Genomic DNA, 22717 nt, shown 5'->3' on the forward strand with positions numbered 1-22717 from the left:
GGGTATGAAAAAGTCGGCAGGATGCGTAACGCATGCGCTCGCAACCTTGTTTATAGTGGAATAAACAAGGTTCACAGCTGTTACATCGACAAGTGTCATTGTCGACAGGTTTACTAGTGTTTTTCAAATTTTTTTTGGTCTGTATTTTTTAGGATAATGCTGCACCCCTATACCCAACTAAAATGTAGATGCTGTAAGGGTCTAAATTTAGAAGCACACTTGTTAGCGCTTTGCGGAGCATCTAAATTTAGACGTTAAAGCGTCTAAATGAGCAGTTTGCCGCGCTGTACTTAGATGCTATAGCTATAGCGTCTAAGTAGTAGACGCAAAATTCAGACGTCCCCTTTGTTAGCGGTTTGCCGGGGTGTCTACTTTAGACTCCCCCTTTGTTAGCGGTGTGCCGGGCTGTCTATTTCTCTGTGGAACTACAAGTGCCACAATGACCTGTCAGCGCTGGGCTGCCGCTGAGTCACTACGCTGGCAACGTAGTTCAAACTGGCGCCGTGAAACTACACAAGTAACGTAGCAACCTGTCAGCACTGAGCTGCCGTGGAGTCACTATGCTAACAGGTCATTGTGGCACTTGTAGTTCCACAGAGAGATAGTTCAAGCTGGTGCCGTGAAACTACACAAGTAAGGAAGCTTCACTGATAACGTAGCACCTTCAGACGCCCCCTTTGTTAGCGGTGTGCCGCGCTGTCTATTTCTCTGTGGAACTATAAGTGCCACAACGACCGGTCAGCGCTGGGCTGCCGCGGAGTCACTACGCTGACAAAGTAGTTCAAGGCAGCCTATGAGCTACACTAATAATGTAGCTACCGGCAACCGATGAGCTATGCTGATGATGTAGCTACACTGATAACGTAGCTTAGATAAGAAAGCCACATATAGTGTAGCGCTGCTGCCGCGCTACACTGATAGCGCTGCTGCAGCGCTATGCTGATAACGTAGCTTAGAAAAGTGCTTCCGCTCTACGCTGATAACGTTGGCGGGCTGCCAAGATTCAAACATTGCGTAGCGCACAGCTGCCGCTGAGAAACTAAACAAGTACCTGACCTGACTATCCATTACATTGTGTCTTATGTCTAAAATAAATCAGACACACAATCAGATTTTGTTTATTAAAGGGATAAGTGCCATGCCTATACTGAGGGCAGTATTCAATGAGAAAGTTCTCCGTGCATGGAGAGCGTTTTATTTCGTTTTCCATGCACTCTCCGTGTTTTAGCGGAGATTCTCCCTGTTCCGGAGCCTCCTGCTCCCACTATTCAATGTATTTAAGACTCGCCGCCACTCGCGGCGAGTCTTAACCCCTGCAGCGGACGAGCGTCCGCGGTAGGGAGCTTTCAGGGAGCCGGGGGACGGAAGCAGCCAGAGAGATTAAAGTCTCCCTGGCTGCTCCAGAGGAATGTGGAGGGGAGGTGGGCTCCCCTGGACCCAGGCAGCACAGGCTGCCCCCCCCTATAGCCAGCGGGGGACCCAGTATTCACTGCACCCGACCGTGCATATTAACGATCGGGTGCAGTGAATATATGAATATCTAATGAGCGGCTCGAGCGCTCCGGCCCCCTGCTGGCTGCACTGTGTAAAAAAAAAAAAAAAAATTTAAAAAGAATATTTTTTTAAAAAATTAAATATATATTCATGTGCTATAAGCACATGAATAAAAATAACATGCCCCTTCACAGGAAAAAAAACCTGATTTTTTTTTACACCAAAATTAAAAAAAAACCCTTTTAGTTTAAAAGTTCACATTCCAGATCTCCATCAAAAGATGGAGAATTTCTACACGGAGAGAGACGGAGAAAATCACTTAGAAAGACGGAGAATATTTCCCATTGAATAGGGTTGCTCGCTTTTGGAGAGCAAAATGCTCCGTCCAAGGCGAACAAAGCACAAATTCTCCATAAAACACGGAGAATTTTTCTCATTGAATACTGCCCTATGTATATGAAAAGCTACATATAGCATTTCATATGCATATATAGATGCAGGCTCACACATAGATGCACAAGCTGTCTGTTTATTCACCCCAAGCATCTCCCGCAGCATGGGGTATTGAGGCAAGATGTAGGAGGACACATCTGTAAAGGGCATGTTACAGACTGTGCTTGAAAAATGGCAGTTAGGAGCTGTTTGGTTGGTAATCTCCTTCCACCTTCCCCCCCTTCCCCCCCCCCCCCCGGCGTAATGCATATCTTCTTGGTGCTAATGTGCGAAGCCTTGACAAGAATATTCTGTGTACAATAATATTTCAATAACATCACAAGGACACACAGATGTCTAGACCATAGAAAAGTACAGCCCGTTGTGAACGTTTGACAATCAAACAAATTCCTTATACTGTATAATTTTATCAAATAGGATTGTCAATGGCGTTCCGCATAACTCTTCTAAAGGACCTTCAGCTCACATGAAATGTTACAATGAATTAATTAAAGTCTATAGATAGTAAAATCAGTGTTGTGTTTACTCGTTAGATGCATTTAATGCATGGGTATGTATTAGATTGATTTCTTCAACATGGTACAAGTCACATTTAGCTTGTCTTTTTTTTTTTTTTTTTTCATTTATGGATGTGACAATTCAGAAGCCGATCTTACCACACAATGGAATGATAATTGTCCGACTGTGCATATGAAATGATCACACTGCACATGCAGAAAGGTGCTTCTGTGAGAACACTCGCAGCGAGAAATTAATCACAAATGATTGACAACAGGGGAAAGGGGGGGGGGGGGGTCACAGCACAGACAATTTGGCACTTGATGTGCCAAGTTTTGATTTATCACATGCAGTCCCAGGGGAGCTGCAGGCGGAGGGAGCCGGGATCCAAGCGGGGCAGGGGGGCTGCAAGCAGGGAACCGGGCTGGAGAGGCAGTGGGCACACTGTCCTGGACGGTGAATGCCGCAAGCAGAGAGCCGGGCAGGGGAGGCAGTGGGCGCACTGGTCCAGGCGGTGAACGCCGCAAGGGGACCAGAGACCAGGTAGCTTAGGGGAAGCCGGGCAGCAGCGGGCGGACATAAAAATGTCACTCACTGGCTGTCCATTCATTTCTATGCGCCCGGCTTCCTCTTCGCTACCCGGTCTCTGATCCCCTTGCGGCGTTCACCGCCCTGACCAGTGCGCCCACTGCCTCCCCTGCCCGGTGGCAAAAAATGTGCTGTCCCACTCTACTGCATCACACGCGGACTCCTCTTTATTTCAATGTAGTTCGCTCAACCGGATCTCCTCACAAGCAAAGAAGAACAGAGAGGCAAACAATCAGATAAACCAGTGGTTCCCAACCTGGGGTACTAGTACCCCTGGGGGTACTCTGCAGACCAGTTGGGGGTACTTGAAAATAATTTTGTTAATGGTGGAAGAAGAAGAAAAAGTCTTTCGATGGCAGAAGATGATTCCCATTGCCATGGAGTCAAACCACGTTGTGTCACTTCCGGTTCCATCAGCAGTGTCATCAGTATCTACTGGTGCTTTTGCCTGACCAGCAATCCACTGGGAGCTTCCCACGCTGCCCTCAGGCATCAGCAATCATATGCCTGCACTGAGATGGGTGGAGAAAGCAGTGGCATTAATCCTAAAGGCATTAGCGTAAGCCCTGGAGACAGTACAGAGCCAGTGGCCAGGCCCGGAGAGGCCCAATTCCTGTCTTCATACTACTCTTCTGCTACTCCTTGATGTAAGTACACGCATACTGCTCACTACCACTCTACTCGTAAGTACTGTGGATATATCAAATTGAGAGGAGGAGGTACTCATAAATGAAAAGACTAATCAAGGGTTACGGGAGAGAAAAAAAGGTTGGGAACCACTGAGATACACCACCCAAAATGTAGGGATGCAGAGTTGTTCCTCAGTTCACACTCTACTGACCTTTTAATAAGGCCCTATAGGCATATAAAGGAATCTTTCACTGGTCAATCTTCATGCATACATCCATCAATAAAAGATCTCGCCTTTTTAAGGTGCCCGTAGGATAGTCAAAAATATATTTATTTAGCATAACAACTGACAGATATAAAATCCATGAAAACGTTTCTTTAAAAAAAGTCCGACTGTACATGGGGCACCAGAAGTTCATCACCGTCGCTCACTCGGAATGAGGGGCGGTGGATGGATTTCCCGAGATGAAAATACAGGCAGCTTTGTTCCAAGGGCAAGATCCGGACACCTCCAATAAACCAATGCGTTTCGGGCACTTAAGGGCCCTTTTTCAAGGTATGGAGGTAACAGACAGGGCAGATATTTATACCTAGAGACGATCACATGGTTACCATGGTACATGTAAAAATCCAGATCGGATTCCTTAATCACACTTTATACAATATCCATAAAAGCAAGCATCAGTTAAAAAAACACTTCATAAAATATCCTAATCTAACATACACATGCTATCTAAACATTCTCCAGTCTTTGCCGCTGTATTGCCGGCTCTCCAGGTCCATAATATGATGGGACTGTTATTGTGTGTATTTAGGATGGTAATCTGCATTTTTTCTCTTTTTCATGTATTGCTATGAGTAAATCTACCCAAAAATGGAGGCTTTATCTGATTTATAATATTAAGAAAACATCTCCAGTCTACATAAAGATGGCCCCCGCAGTAATAAAGGTGTTTCTGAGATACGCAATAACAAAGATGGCGCCCACGGCGGCTGTTACTTCTGGATTTGCGGTCCATCTGGGAGAATCATGAACCGCAAAGTGTTATAACCGGTTGTAAGCGTCACTTCCACTTCCGGTGACGGACCTGGAGAGCCGGAGATATTGCGGCAAAGATGGCGGGAAACAAAATGATAAAAAATAAATAATGGAACTGGAGCTGCATCGGGGTATGCGGAGATTTACCATTCTGGAAACTGGAGAAGGTACTCTTTACTTAGAAGGGCGCCCATCTCGGGCATTGAATGCACTAAAAAATCAGGTGCGATGCGACAGACGAGATGCCCGAGATTTCCCATAGGGAACAATGTTAAATGTCTCAATTGACCCGATTTTCCTGTTCAATGCCTCAATTGACCCAATTTTTCCATAGGAAACAATGTTAAATGGGCCACAGAGGCCAAATAGGCACCCTGAAGTGAATAATGGCCACCTGAATTAACGCCACCCCACGATCAACGTCAACCTGAAGCGTGGCGAGCGCAGCGAGCCCGCGAGGGGCGGCGGTACGCGTCCTACGACCTTTTCATACCCCCACTATCCACGTCGGCGTGGAGTTGAGAATAGAAAGTGTGGCGAGCGCAGCGAGCCACCGAGCCCGAAGCGTGGCGAGCGCAGCGAGCCCCGCGAGGGGACGCGGATACCTTCACAGGTATCCGCGTCCCCTCGCGGGCTTCACAGCTGTCCGCGTGCGCTCGCCACGCTTCGGGCTCGGTGGCTCGCTGCGCTCGCCACACTTTCTATTCTCAACTCCACGCCGACGTGGATAGTGGGGGTATGAAACGGTCGTAGGACGCGTACCGACGCCCCTCGCTGCGCTCGCCACGCATCGGGTTGACGTTGATCGTGGGGTGGCGTTAACAATTCGGGTGGCCATTATACACTTCAGGGTGCCTATTTGGCCTCTGTGGCCCATTTAACATTGTTTCCTATGGAAAAATCGGGTCAATTGAGGCATTGAACAGGAAAATTGGGTCAATTGAGACATTTAACATTGTTCCCTATGGGAAATCTCGGGCATCTCGTCGGTTGATCGCACCCGATTTTTTAGTGCATTCAATGCCCGAGATTTTTTACTAACGATGCCCACGATCAAAATCGTGGGCGCCCTTCTAAGTAAAGAGTACCCTGGAGAATGTTTAGATAGCATGTGTATGTTAGATTAGGATATTTTATAAATATTTTAGTTAGTGTTTTAAGGAATCCGATCTGAATTTTTACATGTACCATGGTAACCATGTAATTGTCTCTGGTTATAAATAGGTTACCTCCATACCTCGAAAAAGGGCCCTTAAGTGCCCGAAACGCGTTGGATTATTAGAGGTGTCCGGATCTTGCCCTTGGAGCAAAGCTGTCTGTATTTTCATCTCAGGAAATCCATCCACGGCCCCTCATTCTGGGTGAGCGACGGTGAGAAACTTCTGGTGCCCCATATACAGGCGGGCCTTTTTTAAGAAACGTTTTAATGGATTTTTTTTATCTGTCAGCTGTTATGCTAAATAAATATCTTTTGGACTATCCTTTGGGACCATTGAATTTCTGAGTTCCTAATTCCAGTTCTACTGGGTGACAGCTGTCGGGTCCAAAAGAAACCTTTTGTAGAATTTAAAACACCTTAAAAAGGCGAGATCTTTTATTGATGGATGTATGCATGAAGATTGACCAGTGAAAGATTCCTTTATATGCCTATAGGGCCTTATTAGAAAGGTCAGTAGAGTGTGAACTGAGGAACAACTCAGCAGCACTACATTTTGGGTGGTGTATCTGATTGTTTGCCTCTCTGTTCTTCTTTGCTTGTGAGGAGATCCGGTTGGGAGAACTACTTGAAATAAAGAAGAGTCAGAGTGTGATACATTTATTGATAAGAAAACAAAGATACCTGCAAAAAATCTGCGTTTGAGGGACTTTATTTTATACTATGTGGGGATTATGTAAGTGGCAGTAATGGCACAGTAACAGGGGGCTAGCAGTGACAGTACAGAGGAAATTGGGATATTAGTGACAGAATAAGGCACCTCCACTCAGGTATGTGTCCCCACAACAGCCACCAGCCCCCTCCTAACTTCAAGGCCAAGGGTGCTCACCCATGCTCTCCAGAGTTTCACTCCATGCGCAGTCAGCTCATCTACTCCACTTGGAGCTGTGCTCCTCTGCTGAGGCCTCTTGCCCTCACTGGCTCCCAGGTGCTATACGTTCTGATTACTAATGCTGCTGCCGACACCTGAGCAGCCAGGCAGCCACAGCCATAGACACCACGCCACATGACCCGCACAGGACAATCAGCCGCACCCCCTCTCTTCCAGCTCTATCCCAGCAGCAGCTTTGCCTCCTTTCCCAGAGAGGTAGAGTAAAGCCTGTGGCGGTTACCAGGTGTGCAGACATCACCCAGCCGCCTCGCTCCTCGCCAAGTCTTTTTACACACACACAGTCTGGCCTTGCCACAGTGATTTAATTTTTGTGACTTGATTCCTAAAAAAATCGTTATTGCTCGGTTCAAATATGGGATAGGCCTATAATAGTATACCTAAACCTTCCTCGAGAACTGCACTACATGTTAGTGAAAACTGCACAAAAATTTGTCCAGCAGTTTTTGAGATTAGCGCATTCAGACAGGCACTTTGAGGACTTTTTTTTTTTTTTTAATTAGAACACCAAAAGTCAACACTGCATATACATGATTAAAAATATTGGTACTTGTTTCCTAGCACGGCCACATATCTTATGGATCGTGTACCTTTAGTTAAGGTACACGATCCATACGATGGACCCGATTTCCTTTGAAATCAGGTCAATTTGGCCGGCTAGGAAAAAATATCGGGGGCATCGCGTCGGTCGGGACCGTTAACAATGGTCCCGACGCGACCGACGCGATGCCCGCGATTTCCCCATAGGCTTCAATGTTAAAAAATATTTTAACATTGAAATCGTGTCGGGAAAGGTAAAATATCGGGGGCATCGCGTCGGTCGGGACCATTAACATAGGTCCCGACGCGATGCCCCCGATTTTTACATAGGCTTCAATGTTAAAAGATTTTTTAACATTGAAATCCTGAAAAAATGTGAAAAATGTGAAATGGGCCAATATGACCCATTTCACATTTTAGATGTCCCCGTCGTCACCCCACGATAGACGCCAACCCGAAGCGTGGCGAGCGCAGCGAGCCCGCGAGGGGCGGCGGTGCGCGTCCTCCGACCTTTTCATTCCCCTACTATCCACGTCGGCGTGGAGTTGAGAATAGAATAGTGTGGCGAGCGCAGCGAGCCACCGAGCCCGAAGCGTGGCGAGCGCAGCGAGCCCCGCGAGGGGACGCGGATACCTTCACAGTTATACGCGTCCCCTCGCGGGCTTCACAGGTGTCCGTGGCGACGCGGACACCTGTGAAGTCCGCGAAGGGACGCGTTTACCTGTGAAGGTATCCGCGTCCCCTCGTGGGGCTCGCTGCGCTCGCCACGCTTCGGGCTCGGTGGCTCGCTGCGCTCGCCACACTATTCTATTCTCAACTCCACGCCGACGTGGATAATAGGGGAATGAAAAGGTCGGAGGACGCGCACCGCCTGCGCTCGCCACGCTTCGGGTTGGCGTCTATCATGGGGTGGGGTGTACGCCGTGACATTTGGGGGGGTTGGGAATATTTTACATTGAATCCAATGTAAAATCGGGTCCCAGGGACCCGATTTACATTTAATTCAAAAAAAAAAAATCGGGTCCAAAATCGGTCGGTCGCGACGATCGCATCGCATGCGACCAAATCGCATGCGATGCGATCGACCCGATTTTTCCGACACGACCACCCCGATGTAAATCGGTGTGGCCGTGCTAGGAAACAAGTACCAAAATATTTCACAACCATATTCAGCAGATTTACAAAGAAAATGTTGCCTTTGTTGTTATAGAAAAATATTTGTGTATTTTCTATTCCGGAATAGATAGTGTTCATTCTAGCACCCGCCATCTTTGAAAACCCATGCAGTTTCTGTTCCCTACCTGGGGTGTCGCTGTCTACTGTGGTGTTTCTAGCACAGGTCTGGTTTGCATATCAGTGCTGCTATACAGACCACACTGTGCTAGAAGCACTACAGCAGACAGCGAGACCCCAGGCAGGGAAGAGGAACTGCATGCGTTTTCAAAGATGGCGAGTGCTAGAATGAACACTAATAGAGAAGAAGCCAATGTTATTTTGTTGGTTTACAAGCAACATTTATTACTGTAACTACAATATGCCAGGACAGCCAAACAGTACTTTGACTTTCATGACATCTTGACATGTACTTTTATTTTAAATAAGAGAACTAAGATAAATAAGATAATATGGAAAGGTTTTCTTGGGGAGATGATTTGTTCCTTCACACTGAGAGCACAGCAAGGCAAACCAATATGGTGCTATGTATGCCCCGGCACAGAGCAAAAGAGATTTAAGTAATACTAGCACACAAAAGGAGGTGAATGTTACATTAATTTACTTACAAAAGCAGTATATAACCACCAGACACTGCAATGTCGGCAAGTAGAAAAGGCTACTTAATTTTTACTCTAAACAGCGGTACAACCGTAAACAGGATGGTAATAAATAGTGTTGCAGCAGGTTTCCCATGATCAGCATAGGGGAATAACAATCTATGCCAGGGGTGCCCAAACTTTTTGCAAAGAGGGCCAGATATGGTGACGTGAAAATGTGTGGGGGCCGACCATTCATCCTGACATTCTTTGAACCATTAATCACATCAGAATGGTCCCCCACTCTTGCCCCCACTCATTGTATGTCCCCCAGCCTGCCCCTTCGCTGTATTTCCCCCACCTGAACCCCCTTCTCTGTATTTCCCCCAGCCTGCCCCGATTCACTTTGTCCCCCACTCTGCCCTCATTCACTGTGTGTCCCCCAGCCTGCCCCCATTCACTGTGTGTCCCCCAGCCTGCCCCCATTCACTGTGTGTCCCCCAGCCTGCCCCCATTCACTGTATATTCCCATAAACTGCCCCTCCTTCACTATATGTACCCCATTCACTGTATGCCCCCCACTCTGCCCCCATTCACTATGTCTCCCAGCCTGCCCACCCTTCTCTAAATGTACCACATACTGCCTCCCTTAACTGTATATTCCCCTGCCGTGTACAGATGCTTGGGCTCCCGCCACCGCCCTTCTCCATTCCGCATATTACGGGAGCAAGCTTCCCCTTTGCTGCTCCCCCCTCCCCGCACACTGATGTCACTGTGATCGCAGTGGAGGGTGATATATATAATTGCAGCAGCAGGAGTTGGACACATACTCATCTGAAAGACGGCAAACACGTCTCACAGTGGCAGCCGGCACCCCCTCACCAATGCAGCCAGCAAGGTAGACACACTCGCCGGGGTCCCACATCTAGAGTCCTGTGCTGTGCGTCCCACATCAGCCTCCAGCTGGCCGCTTCTGACTGGAGGCTGCGGGCCGCTTGAAGTGACATCACGGGCCGCAATTGGCTCCCGGGCCGGACTTTGGACATGCCTGATCTATGCCCTAGGCCCACTGATGCTTTCAAGTAGTCCTGACAACTTTCTACCCTGATGTGATTTCACATAAAGGAAAAGGACAAGAAGGCAATGTAGTACCACAGTGATCTGAAATTCTCTACATTCGTATGTACTGTATATTTATATAACAGTATAAACACCTACCTCTGATACATATCCAGCAGTCAGTTTTTTTATTGTGCTCTGCAAGTTCCTCTTCTGTTACTTCTATTAACCTTCCTCTTAGGCCTGTTAAATCTTTGCCACTACTTTTTACTTTAATCCAATCCATCAGACTTCTCCCAGGCTTCAATGGGGTCTACACAAATACAGTTTATGTACAAATTAAGAATAATACTAAAGAAAATATGGTGAAATGCAAACAAATGTGTAGCAGGAAATACCTCCTTATTACAATACACGGGTGGCAATTTAGATGGCCGCAGCAGTGATACAGTATGACGGTACTTTCCTAGCAGGGCGCCCACTAAGCTATTTGCTTAGTGGGCTATTCTGCGTAGTGAAATTGCATCGCACATCGCATCGCATGGCTTATTCTGCCTTGCGATGTGTGCAATGCGATCTCAGTAGTTAATTGAGTTAATTTATTCACTGCACCCTGAGTGAAATCGCATCGCACATCACGTGAGATGTGAGATGAGATCTCAGTAGTTCATATGGTAAAACACCTAAAACAGCACCACTCTCCACATAACCCCGAAGGGTGGCGAGCACAGCAAGCCCTGCGAGGGGTGGCGGAACGCGTCCTCCGACCTTTTCATACCCCCACTATTTAGTACCCCCACTATATAGTGTGGCGAGTGCAGCGAGCCCGAAGCGTGGCGAGCCCCGTGAGGGTATGCGGATTACTTTACATGTATTGCACGTCCGCTCGCCACGCTTCGGGCACGGTGGCTCACTGCGCTCGCCACACTATATATAATCAACTCCACGCTGCTGTGGATAGTGGGGGTATGAAAAGGTCGGAGGACGCGTTCCGCTTTGCTCGCCATGCTTCGGGGTGATGTGGAGAGTGGTGGTGTTTTAGGTGTTTTACCATATGAACTACTGAGAGATATCTCTCATCTCATCTCATGCCACAAAAAAGGGCCATGCGATGCAATTTCACTCAGGGTGCAGTGAATAAATTAACTAAATTAACTACTGAGCGTATGTAGGAAATCTGGGCGCCCTGCTAGGAAACAAGTACCAGTATGACTATTAAGGTGTCTAAATAAAAAATTTCAGAAAAACTCCTAGACAGTGGTAAAACAAACTGGGTAATAAAAGACAGGGTAGGAGGGCCCTGCAGCTAGCTTACAATCTATAGGGATATAGGAGGGAAACACAAGGACAGGCAACAATACAGCAGTCCCACCAAGTAGTAGGTCCAGAAAGGAAGCTATATAATACAGAAGTGCCTCAGAGAGTTATGTGTGTGTTACTTAAATATGATAGGCTTGCCTAAAGAGGTGAGTTTTCAGGGAGCGCCTGAAAGTTTGGAGGCCAGTGAAGAGTCTTGTTATGCGTGGAAGGGCATTCCATAGGTTGGGAGCAGCCCGATGAAAGTCTTGTAATAGTGCATGGGAGTTGGTGATCCGTGCAGGAGAGATGCGCAGATCTTGTGCAGCAGAGGCGGAACTACCATTGGTGCAGCAGGTGCATTGCACCGGGGCCCCTGAGGATTAAGGGGCCCACTGCTGCCACCCACTGGTGCGCGGCATATTGTGAACTAGGGTTGGAATGGAGGAGGGGGCACAAATTGAATTTTGCCCCTGGGCCAATCACTCACAAGTTCCGCCACTGTTGTGCAGAGCTAATAGACTCATGGATGTGTTATGTGCAGCAGCATCCCAATACACAGTGGCTGGATCGCTTGTGCATTCATCAGCCATCTGAGTGACTAAGGTTACTCAGATGGCTGTCTCAGATCCATAGCCGAAGCCAGTTAGCAAATCTCCTGTATCCAAAGAACATTGCTTCCCCCCCCCCCCCTAACTTTATACCCCCAAATGGCCACAGCCTTTCAATCATGCTGCGGCTTAGGAGGCACTGCATGCAAGGATGCAGGACCCATTCTGCACATGCACAGCCCTCCAACCAACAGGCCCACAATATCTATATACAGTATATATTAATAGCGTAATGGTGAATTTGGATTTACTTATTTCTATGATGTCATTACCTGAACAGGGCACATCATATACCAAATAAAAGCTCTTGGTTTGTAGATGTGCCAAATTCAATTGTTGGTGTAATTGGGGGCTTAGTTTCAGCATTAGGCGAGGCAAAACATCCACTAGCCAATCACAGAGCATCACCATTGCTCTCTTTATAAAATGGGACAGTTTGTCAACTCTGCCTGTGCACCTGCCAGGTGATCAGGAGTACATGACCTGCCGGGTGGTCAGGAGTACATGACCTGCCGGGTGGTCAGGAAATGGTCACAGCAGCCACCCACTAGGCAGGGATACTATGGAGTGTCAAGCGCTAAGGGGATGAAAATGGGTAAAATATTCCACTCAGCAAACCTTTTCCTAGTTGAAACCAGGCACATCAGCCAGTTGGGAAATACATGTCATAGAGCACAGGTTCTCAAACTCGGTCCTCAGGACCCACACAGTGCATGTTTTGCAGGTCTCCTCACAGAACCACAAGTGAAATAATTAGCTCCACCTGTGGATCTTTTAAAATGTGTCAATGAGTAATGAATGCACCTGTTGGGTGACCTGGAAATCGAGAACTTTGGGGGCCCTGAGGACCGAGTTTGAGAACCAGTGTAATAAAGTATTCTGCTTTTGTACCTAGAACAACTTTTTTCCCCACATCAAAAATTTGAAGATGCATTAAAATGCAGTACTGTTGCAAAACCTGTGAGAAAAATTGCATACACTCAGCTGTCTAAAAGTATTGGTTTACATATAGAAATCTTAGTATAATAAGTGCAGGACATTATGTAAACAAATGTATTCTCTAAAAATGTATTCAAATAATTTTAGTCCAAAGCTTTTTCCTTTTCCCCAGTCTCTCTTCTTTAATTGTAGATATATGTGTTTGATGTGGAGCAGGCATAGTGGTGTTTTTTGGTGTATAGATTATTTTGGTTGTTCTTTGCGGGATCTGGGTGATAGGTCTACAGTCAATAGGTCAACATGCATTATGGCAACATTGACAAAAGGTCGACACAAATAAAATGTCAACATGCCAATGGTTGACACACAAAAGGTTTGACGAGTTTTGGGGGACTTTTTCATGCTTTATCATTTAAGTGGACTCTGTTTGGGAATGGGGCAGTGTGCCGAGCATAGCCCAGAGAGCTTGGCATGCCCCCACAGAGATGAAAATGGGGGTGTGGGTTGTTATCAGCCACACCCTCTTTTTGGGAGCACGTGGCTACTTCCACGCAGGAGAGCCCTGCTGCCAAATATATAAATGTTGGGAGGTATGCTACTGGCCAAACTTCAAGTTCTTTGTCGTCATGGTTCCTGAGATTTCATGATGGGTCAGTCAGTGGTATTGGCTTTTGTACCTGTAGATTTATAATAGTTTTAATGTTTAATTGTTTTATTGACTGCTGAAAGGATAAGCAGAGATGTAGGATCTTTGCGGGGATTTCTCAGTGTCGCCTATCCTGTATATGTGTAGATATTCAAATAAAAAAATGTTGGGTAAAATGAAGATATTTCCTATATAAAAAGGTAAACATTGCACGTCATTATGATGAACAAAATGTTTGCTTGGCAATTTTTACATCTATTTCGACAAAGTTGCTTGGCACTCAAAGGGTTAAAACATCAATCGTAACGGAAATAGAAGTGTTATCTATCCCCATAAAGAACGTTATGAGCAAGGTGATAATGGTTCAGCCAATCAGCTACAATATGTAAATTGACAGGTAAGAGCTGATTGGCTGAACCATTATCACCTTGCTCATAACGTTCTTTATGGGGATAGATAACACTTCTCCAAGCTTCATAAATTCACCCCAGAGTTCCTGAGATTGTATAGTGTACGAATTAGTTGAAGATGATATGACAGCAGGCAGTAAATCGGCCTTTAAGAGGCACATCACACAAATACTTCATTTAGAAATAATGTTTCTCATAGAGTACATACATCTGGGGAGTCACAAAAGAGAAAAAAAAAACCTTTACCTTGTACTGTTCTACAAATACAATACATATCTGAATAAAAAGGTTGTTATAACGTTAAGTGTAACAAATCAACTTCTGATTGTTCAACTGAGAACTGAACTGTGCAGTAAAATAGAATTGTAGAGGTTAGTGTAGCAGTAATAGCCCTTTCAAAGGGTATGGATTGTATGGTCGACAGTCATTTGGTCGACACCACTAGGTCAACATACTGCAAGGTCGACATGGCCCAAGATCGACACAAGCAGTAGGGAGACATGGTCTAGGTTGACACTCAAAATGTCGACATGGGGGTTTCTTACTGGGTTTTTTTTTACCCGAATGTCGACACAGTCGACATGGACACAGTTTTAAGTGCACTGCGTGCACTCACCATGCTTCAGGAACACTATTTTATTCTCCCACCCGCCTTAGTGGATGGTAGGGCATGAAATACCGCCTGTTGGCACGTCAGCTCAAAAAACAGTAAAACCCCATATCGACCTTTTGACTGTCGATCTAGACCATGTCGACCTAATGCTTGTGTTGACCTAACGACCTGTCAAACTTGTGCCATGTTGACCTAGACACCTGTCGACCTAGCAGTGTCAACCGAATGACTGTTGACCAACCGAACGTATCCCCTCTCAACTCGCACTTAATTAAATGGGTTAATGCCAGTTTGACCTGGTAAAAGGTGCGATCTGAAAGGGCTCACTGGTGCCAGCAACCCCACATAACGAACAGGTAGAAAAGAAGGGTTCTTACCTGTTTGTTGATGGGTAGCTGTGCAGTGTGAATGGGTTAACCGGGTGGAGCGATCCAGTTCATGTTCACACTAATGGAGGAGGCAGTGCTTGGAGCAGTGCCAGCTCCAAAAGCTGCCTCCTCCCCCACCCCCAATGATGCCATGCACTGCCCCCTCCCCAATGACGTCAGTGAACCAGTGATATTGCTGGGTCGATGAAGGGGACAGAGTGAGCAAAATATGCAGGGTCGCATTGGGAATGAACCGTTTCAAACTCCCGATGCAACCCTGCATTTTGCCATCTGAAAGAAGTATAACTGATGACATGAAGAGGAAGACAGACCCTGAACCCTGGTCAGAGAGGAACACAGAAACAATGAGATACAACTCCCCAGAGAGAGTATAGAAAAAGGTGTCTCACTTCCCTGGGGGTTTGGTCTAAACTGGTCTCATCCAAACAATCTCACTATGGTATGCAAACAATTGGGTTTTAGTAACAGTGCGGGTTTGTGAGATGTGGGCTGCCCCCAGAGAGAGCCTATGGCTACAATGCTGGCTGACAAACTGTGTGGGTCTCAACAATTTATGCAGTGAAAAGGGAACATGGCATGGCAGGAGGGGCATGCCTTCACATCCTCCATCATGGTTTTTGTTACTCCAGGTGTCCACAAGATGCAGGCTGCCTCCTTGCAATGCCAGCTCCCACACAGCGGCAGAAGCCAAGTGCAGCACATAATGTCACAGTGAATAACCCAACTTGTCATCACTGAGCAGGAGCTGACATTTTGGGTGGGCCAATACTACTGTAGTGAAGCCACCTTTATTAGCTAGATAAACAGAAGGGGCAAGTGCAGGATAAAACATCTAAAAATCTCTTGTAGCCCTTTTCACACATGCAGCTGAGATGCGGTAAACATGCTGGAGGTCAGGATGCCGGCATTAACTATATCAATGCCGGCATCCCAACTGCTCTCAGAAGACTGGCACCGGAACTCCAAATAGATTAGGATGCTGATGCTGGAATAAAGACAGCTGTCATTCCATTCAGTATGTATGACTGGCTGCTAGGTAGTGTGCAGGGCCTGAGGGAAGGGGGTTAGGTTTAGGCCAGGGCTGGGTAACACCCGCCCTCCAGATGTTGATGAACTACACATCCCAGTTTCAGCATGGCCACATAGCAAAACTAATGCAAAGCATCCTGGGATGTGTAGTTCACTAACATCTGGAGTGCCGGTGTTGCCCAGCCCTGGTTTAGGCACTAGTGGGGGGACTTAAGGCCCCCATACACTACGCCGACTTGTCCTAAGGACAAGTCGGCCTAAAGTTGGACCCGACTTCCACTGAGCTCCCCCGGCAGCTCCTGATATGATTTGGCACTTGATGTGCCATTTTTTACATGTGATAAATCGGATCGATTTATCAGATGTAAATCCGGGGGGAGCTGCAGGAGAGCAGGGTCTGGGGGGAGATTGCAGGCGGGGGGGGCATCAGGGTCCATCTGGGGGAGCAGGGACCAGAGACCGGAGAGCAGGGTCCGGTCCGTGGGTGATGCAGAGGGGGTAGTCAGCTAGCGGCAGGAGAGGTGGTGGGGAGTGGGGTCCGGTCCAGCTGCAGGAGTGGGCTAGCGGGTGGACTGGAGAGGTAGCGGCAAGCGGGGAGCAGGGAGTGCACGGCGCATAACAGAGTCCGGGTAGCGGAGAGCGAGAGAATAGGAAACATCCTCTTTAAAAGACTGGGCGGCTGCTGATTGGCAGAGAGCTCAGCAAAACAGTGACCGCCCAGTCTTTTGAATAGGACGTTTCCTATTCTCCCGCTCGCCACTACCCGGACTGACTTATGCGCCATGCGCTCCCTGCTCCCCGCTACCTCTCCAGTAGCTGGACCGGACCCCGCTCCCCGCCACCTCTCCTGCCGCTAGCTGACTACCCCCTCTGCATCACCCACGGACCGGACCCTGCTCTCCGGTCCCCACTCCCCCAGGCCAGCTCAATGCCGGCTGCAAATAAGATTTATCTTATGTGCAGACCGTCCGACATCCAGATCTGATCCGATGCGCACGGGACCGTGCATCGGATCAGATTGGATGTCATACCCTACGCGATTTGGGCAATCTCACCCAATTTCTCAGCCCGATCCTCCAGAATCTGGTGAAATCGGGCCCAAATTGCTTAGTGTATGGGGGCCTTTAGGGTTAAGCTGTGGGGAGGGGAAGGTTAGGGTAAGGTTGCAGTGATAGGCTGCGGGGCAGGGGGTTAGGTTTAGGCAGTGTGGAATAACTCTAATAGGGCATACACACAGGACAATTACAGCAACATTTCTAATTGATCTGAGTAGATTGCTTAGAAATGAAGCAATGCTTGAGCTATCTAGTCATCATCAGTTTTCTCTCCCCAAAGAACAAGGGCATGACAGTTCGCTGTGTGCTGAGCGATTTGAGCGATGCTAGACTGCTCAGGCGGAGACTCAACTCGCCCAATGTGAACAGGGGGAATAAGACACGTGTTATCGATGTTTATCTGGAGCAACTTTACTAATATATAGTAGTTTAAACTATTGTCAAACGTGTGACTGGGGAATCAGGATTGTTATGCATGTTTAATATCACCAATTGCCCGGCGCGAAGGTCAGGGGATCAGGAAATTGCCCGGATAAAAAGCAGGTGTATAAACCCCACAAGTCTGACTAATCTTAGCAGTAATAGAGTGGTGTAGTAACAGCAATATGCTGATACCACTACATCTATATGGACACAGATACCTGGAGCGCTCCCCTTATTGCTGACGGGAGATACTGCCTACTATAGGAGGATACTGCTATCCATAAAGCTCCCAGAAAAGGGAAAAGTGTCCATCTCTGAATGCCCTTATAAAGGAGATCCATTGATATATGTGCGGGACTGGTAACTATTTCAATATTACAGCCTCTTAATTATTGATACCAATAATCATTGAATGCATGTATAGCCAAGCAAGCCTCAAAACAGCTATTGTGCCTCTTTATACGTTAAGTGCTGTATGTCTTGTGTGTCTTGTCTCTTGCAGTGCACTGATATATGAAATGTGAAAAAGTATTATAGTATACAGTAAATGTGTTTTTTTATTAAAAGATATTTTTCTGAAAAATTGTCTGTGAGATATTATTTGAGGAAAGCAGCGCCACCTAGTGGTATCAGCATATTGCTGTTACTACAGCACTCTATTGCTGCTAATATATAGAGGTACACAATCTCTCTGAAAGGTGGCTGCAGCTTTCTCATATAATAATAAATAACTGACCACCTATCAGACCAGCGCTACTGTGTGACCACAGGTGTTAATCTTAGCAGTGTAGGAGTTAAAGGAAAGAAGGTCATGCAAAATCTGAACCATACCCTATGACCCAGCAATGGACTGGGCCGCTGAATTAGCCCTGGCATTTGTGCACGGCGTGCAATGCCCCTCTCTCCTGGACCTCAGCGGCGCACAGAGAGAGCTGCTGGACCCGCCTTGAGTCTCTCTGTGCGCCAATTGGGAGGTGAAACCTCCACCTTGCAAGAAGAAATCGTCCCACCTGGCAATCGGCCCCTCTGTAATTTGCCAGAAGTGCCAGATGGCCAGTCCGGCACTGCTATGACCTGTAGTAAGTAATAAAATACTAAATACAGTATAGGATTTCCTAGTCCAAGTAGCACACTGCTATAAACAGAAAAACATTCAGCAAGACACATTGCAGAAAACAGGGTGGGTTCTATATAGCCACTTAGGAGATTGCCTGCATACATATTTATATGCAGTACACATCGCCTTCAAGTGTACATTTGTTTACATTACTCTGTGTCATTATGTATATCTTTTATCAGAACATATGCAGTTCTAAATATTTACATACATGAAGCAAAACATAATACACACCAAATGAAGCAGGAAGCATTTCACAATATAAACACAGAACTTGTACCCTGTTGGGTAATTAAAGCTCTTTAGAAAGTGTTACCAGCTATTTTAAAAATATGTGATGCAACACATAGCAGCGCCTTAAAATAGGGAAGTGTGAAGTGAATCATGCACCGTACGTGATGCTGTTTTTAGCCCTAATGCGGCACAAAATATCGGTACTCCGGACTAAACACCCGTGAGTACCGGCATTCTCAAACTTAGAGAGCTGATTAGAATAAATCCAGAAGCTCTCACCCACTGCTATTCACTGCGCACCATAATGAATCAATCACATAGACTTTTTCCCCCAGTAATTGCAGTATAAAAAGTATTCATTGTCTATATGTAGTTTCTTTAGCATCTCGTTATACATAAAACTTCTTCAAATAAAAATATCTATCTCAAATGCCTCCACTGACTAGTAGTTGTGTCACCATTACCTGGGTACTTTTCACAAGGGTATCTCAGTGAGTATGCCCATAAGGTGCCCACCCATTAGTGTGAGGTATTGCACTCAATACCCGGCCAACTAACCCGGCGCCTGGACTGCATACGAAACATTGTATTCGGTCCTTTTGCATATGAAGCATGATATGATCCCAGTCATGTAAAAATTGCAGGGCATGCTGGTCACTGGTTTGTCTTTAAAAGTTGTACATGGAGATTATTGTATGTCAGGTAAAACAGAACCTATAGAATTGGGGAGAAAAATTGTTTTATTTAAGTTGTTTGTAGCAGTCATCTTTGGTGATGATTATTGACAGGTCCTTGAGTTATGTGGTTATTTTGAAATTTTTGGAATTTGTCCCGTCAGACTTAAGAGCCGCAGGGACCCATTTATAATTAATTACATATTACATATTAATTTCACATTAATATTCTTGACACAATATAAGTGCCCAAATTGTATTCCAATATGCAGTTATAACAGGGACCCTGAGGCTCTTAAGGTGCCCATACACTAGTGCAGTGGTTCCCAAACTGTGGGCCTTGGCACCCTGGGGTGCCTTGGGTTGGTGGACCAGGATCAATTCATATTATTTATGGTCAATGTACTAGGCAAAACCAGTGCTGGTGGCTGCCAATCATAATATATGTGGACAAACAGATGCAAATCTTGTCCCTCACCAGATAACTGTGAGATATACACACAATGCACTTCATTTAATATTTTTTTTTCTGAATTTCTCAAGAAGAAGCATTTGGCCTAGGGGTGCCTTAAAAATATTTTGATGCTCTAGGGCAGTGGTTCCCAACCCTGGTCCTCAAGTACCCCCAACAGTGCATGTTTTCCAGGTCACCCGGCAGGTGCACAGATTATTCAGGCACATTTGAAAAGACCCACAGGTGGAGCTAATTATATCACTTGTGATTCTGTGTGGAGACCTGGAAAACATGCACTGTTGGGGGTACTTGAGGACCAGTGTTGGGAACCACTGCTCTAGGGCACCGTGATTCAAAAAACTTTGGAAACCCCGGCACTAGTGCAATTTGAAACTTTTCTACACATCGGAATGATAAGTCATGTGAAAACTGTAAAATCATGTAATTTACTTACTCTTCTGAACCAATGCAGTGCAACGCATTGTATCCACAGATTGTCACTGCTGCATTAATGATTTATCTTACCCAGGGCAGTGAATGGAATCAAGTGTAATACATCATACGCAAAATGACCGCATGATGTATCACATGCGATCGAGCTGCCGGGTTACTTGTCAGGATATTGCATGGAAAGCTAGCTGAAGCACGACTCTCTGCTCCTCACACTCACACACTGACCTAGGGATGGACATTGCAAACCAGGGGTTAGCAACCATCAATGTGATCAATTCAATTGAAACACTTTTTCCATCAAATCATGGGCTTGTGTTGGATGCACAAGGATGTGTTTCTGTTTGATTGCAGCTTCTTACATGTGGAAGTAATGTGCACAGCTCAGTGTATGTGTGACATTCTTCTGCACATTAAGTAAGCATATAACCATGTAGGATGCAATGTGCTTTTTGATATTGGAAGCCCAGCAACCATAAGATGCCGGGACTCAGTAAAAAAATGGAACTGGACTACACAGGCTCCATTCATCAAAATGCCATTCTGGAGATTGTACCATCTGGTTCAGTCCAGGGGGAATTCTGTGGCAGCTGGGGGAGGAGAGATTACAGCCCCGTATGGTCCAGACCAGTGGTAGCCAACTCCAGTCCTCGAGAGCTACCAACAGTTCACATTTTTCAGACAACCTAGCTGCTGCACAGGTGCACCGATTACAGACTAACACATTTTAAAAGATCCACAGTTGGAGCGAATGACTTCACTTGTGATTCTGTGAGGAGATCAGGAAAACATTAACTGTTGATAGCTCTTGAGGACTGGAGTTGGCTACCCCAGGTCCAGACCATTCTGGTTTTAGTACATCTCCGGACAACACAGGGAGCCTGTAATCTCTCCCTCCCCATTTCTCTGGCGATAGGTGTCAAAGGCACCCCCCAGACCAGACACTACAAGCTCTGGAATGGCACGGTTTGATGACTGTAGCTTGTCCGGTGCAGAGTTCCAGTTTTTACCCGTTCCCTAAGATGTTGGGCTTCCAGAGTGCATCCCTAAACTCACCTTACTTGCTGATACTCTTTGTAGTCTGTTTACCTCATTCAAAAATTAACTTTGGGATAAACAGTCTCCTAGTGTCAAATGCCTCTGTAGAGAACTAGCAGGTCCATTTAATACATCTGGATAAGATGTTAAATAAATGCTGCCTCCTGACTGTGCCAGAAAGGACAGAGTATGGATAAAAACTGGACCTGGACAGGCACTATTCATCAATTTGTCATTCCGAAACTTGTAGTGTCCAGTCCAAGGGGGGGTTGGGGTTGTGCCTCTCCCAGGGGTGTCCTGTCTGGGAGGGGGGGGGGGGGAGAATAAAACCTCCCTGCATGGTCCAGGCATGTAGAAAAAACGGGATTTTTGTAAGAACTTACCGTTCGAATCCCTTTCTCTGATATGGTCCTGGTGACACAGCTCAACACTGGGATGTAGGAGGGTCCGAAGGAGCCAGGCACCTATCCTAAAGTTTTAGAGGGTAGGCTCCTCCCCTACTGCATCCCTGGACTCTTCAGTTCATCTTTCAAAGCCACTGGAATACATTAACTCAGTACAAACGCCTGCACATATTATATGCACATTTTATAACAGAAAACTGTTAACTTTTAACCATTTTAACATGAACATCATGAAACTTTTGGCATACTTACTGAGCGTAAGGGAGGGATCGCTGTGTCACCAGGACCATATCAGAGAAAGGGATTCGAACGGTAAGTTCTTACAAAAATCCCTTTTTCTCTTTCAATGGTCCTGGTGACACAGCTCAACACTGGGACGTTCCAGAGCCGGTCCTTTGGGAGGGTACGCTCAGGTCTGCAGCTCTCAGCACTGCTCGCCCGAATGATGCGTCCTCCGACGCGAACTCATGGAATCTATAGAATTTGGCAAATGTGTGAACAGATGACCAAGTGGCAGCTCTGCAAACCTGCTCAGCTGTGGCCCCATGTCGAACCGCCCAAGAGGTGGCAACTGACCTGGTGGTATGCGCATTTATTTTGGCCGGTACTGGTCTACCCACTTTGGTGTATGCAAAGGCTATCACAGACCGCAACCACCTAGCAATAGTCTGCTTAGATGCAGGCCAACCAATCTTGTGTACGTCATACAATACCAACAATGTGTCAGTCTTCCTGACACTCTTCACTCTGTCCACATATATGCGTAAGGCACGCACAA

The 22717-nt window shown here is 46.4% G+C and overlaps 1 protein-coding gene across 4 annotated transcripts in view; it reads right to left on the bottom strand.

Moving 5' to 3' along the window:
• CYB5R4 (cytochrome b5 reductase 4) overlaps positions 1–22717 on the bottom strand; it is a 147759-nt gene that overhangs the window by 117351 nt on the left and 7691 nt on the right. For all 4 annotated transcript variants that reach the window (XM_083177124.1, XM_083177125.1, XM_083177122.1 and 1 more), the window contains exon 2: positions 10317–10470. In XM_083177124.1, coding sequence (XP_083033250.1) covers positions 10317–10470 — 154 coding nt within the window. The remainder of the gene's footprint in view (positions 1–10316; positions 10471–22717) is intronic.

Source organism: Crinia signifera, chromosome 3 (assembly GCF_055691185.1).
Source record: "Crinia signifera chromosome 3, ASM5569118v1, whole genome shotgun sequence".
NCBI classification, from domain to species: Eukaryota; Metazoa; Chordata; class Amphibia; order Anura; family Myobatrachidae; genus Crinia; species Crinia signifera.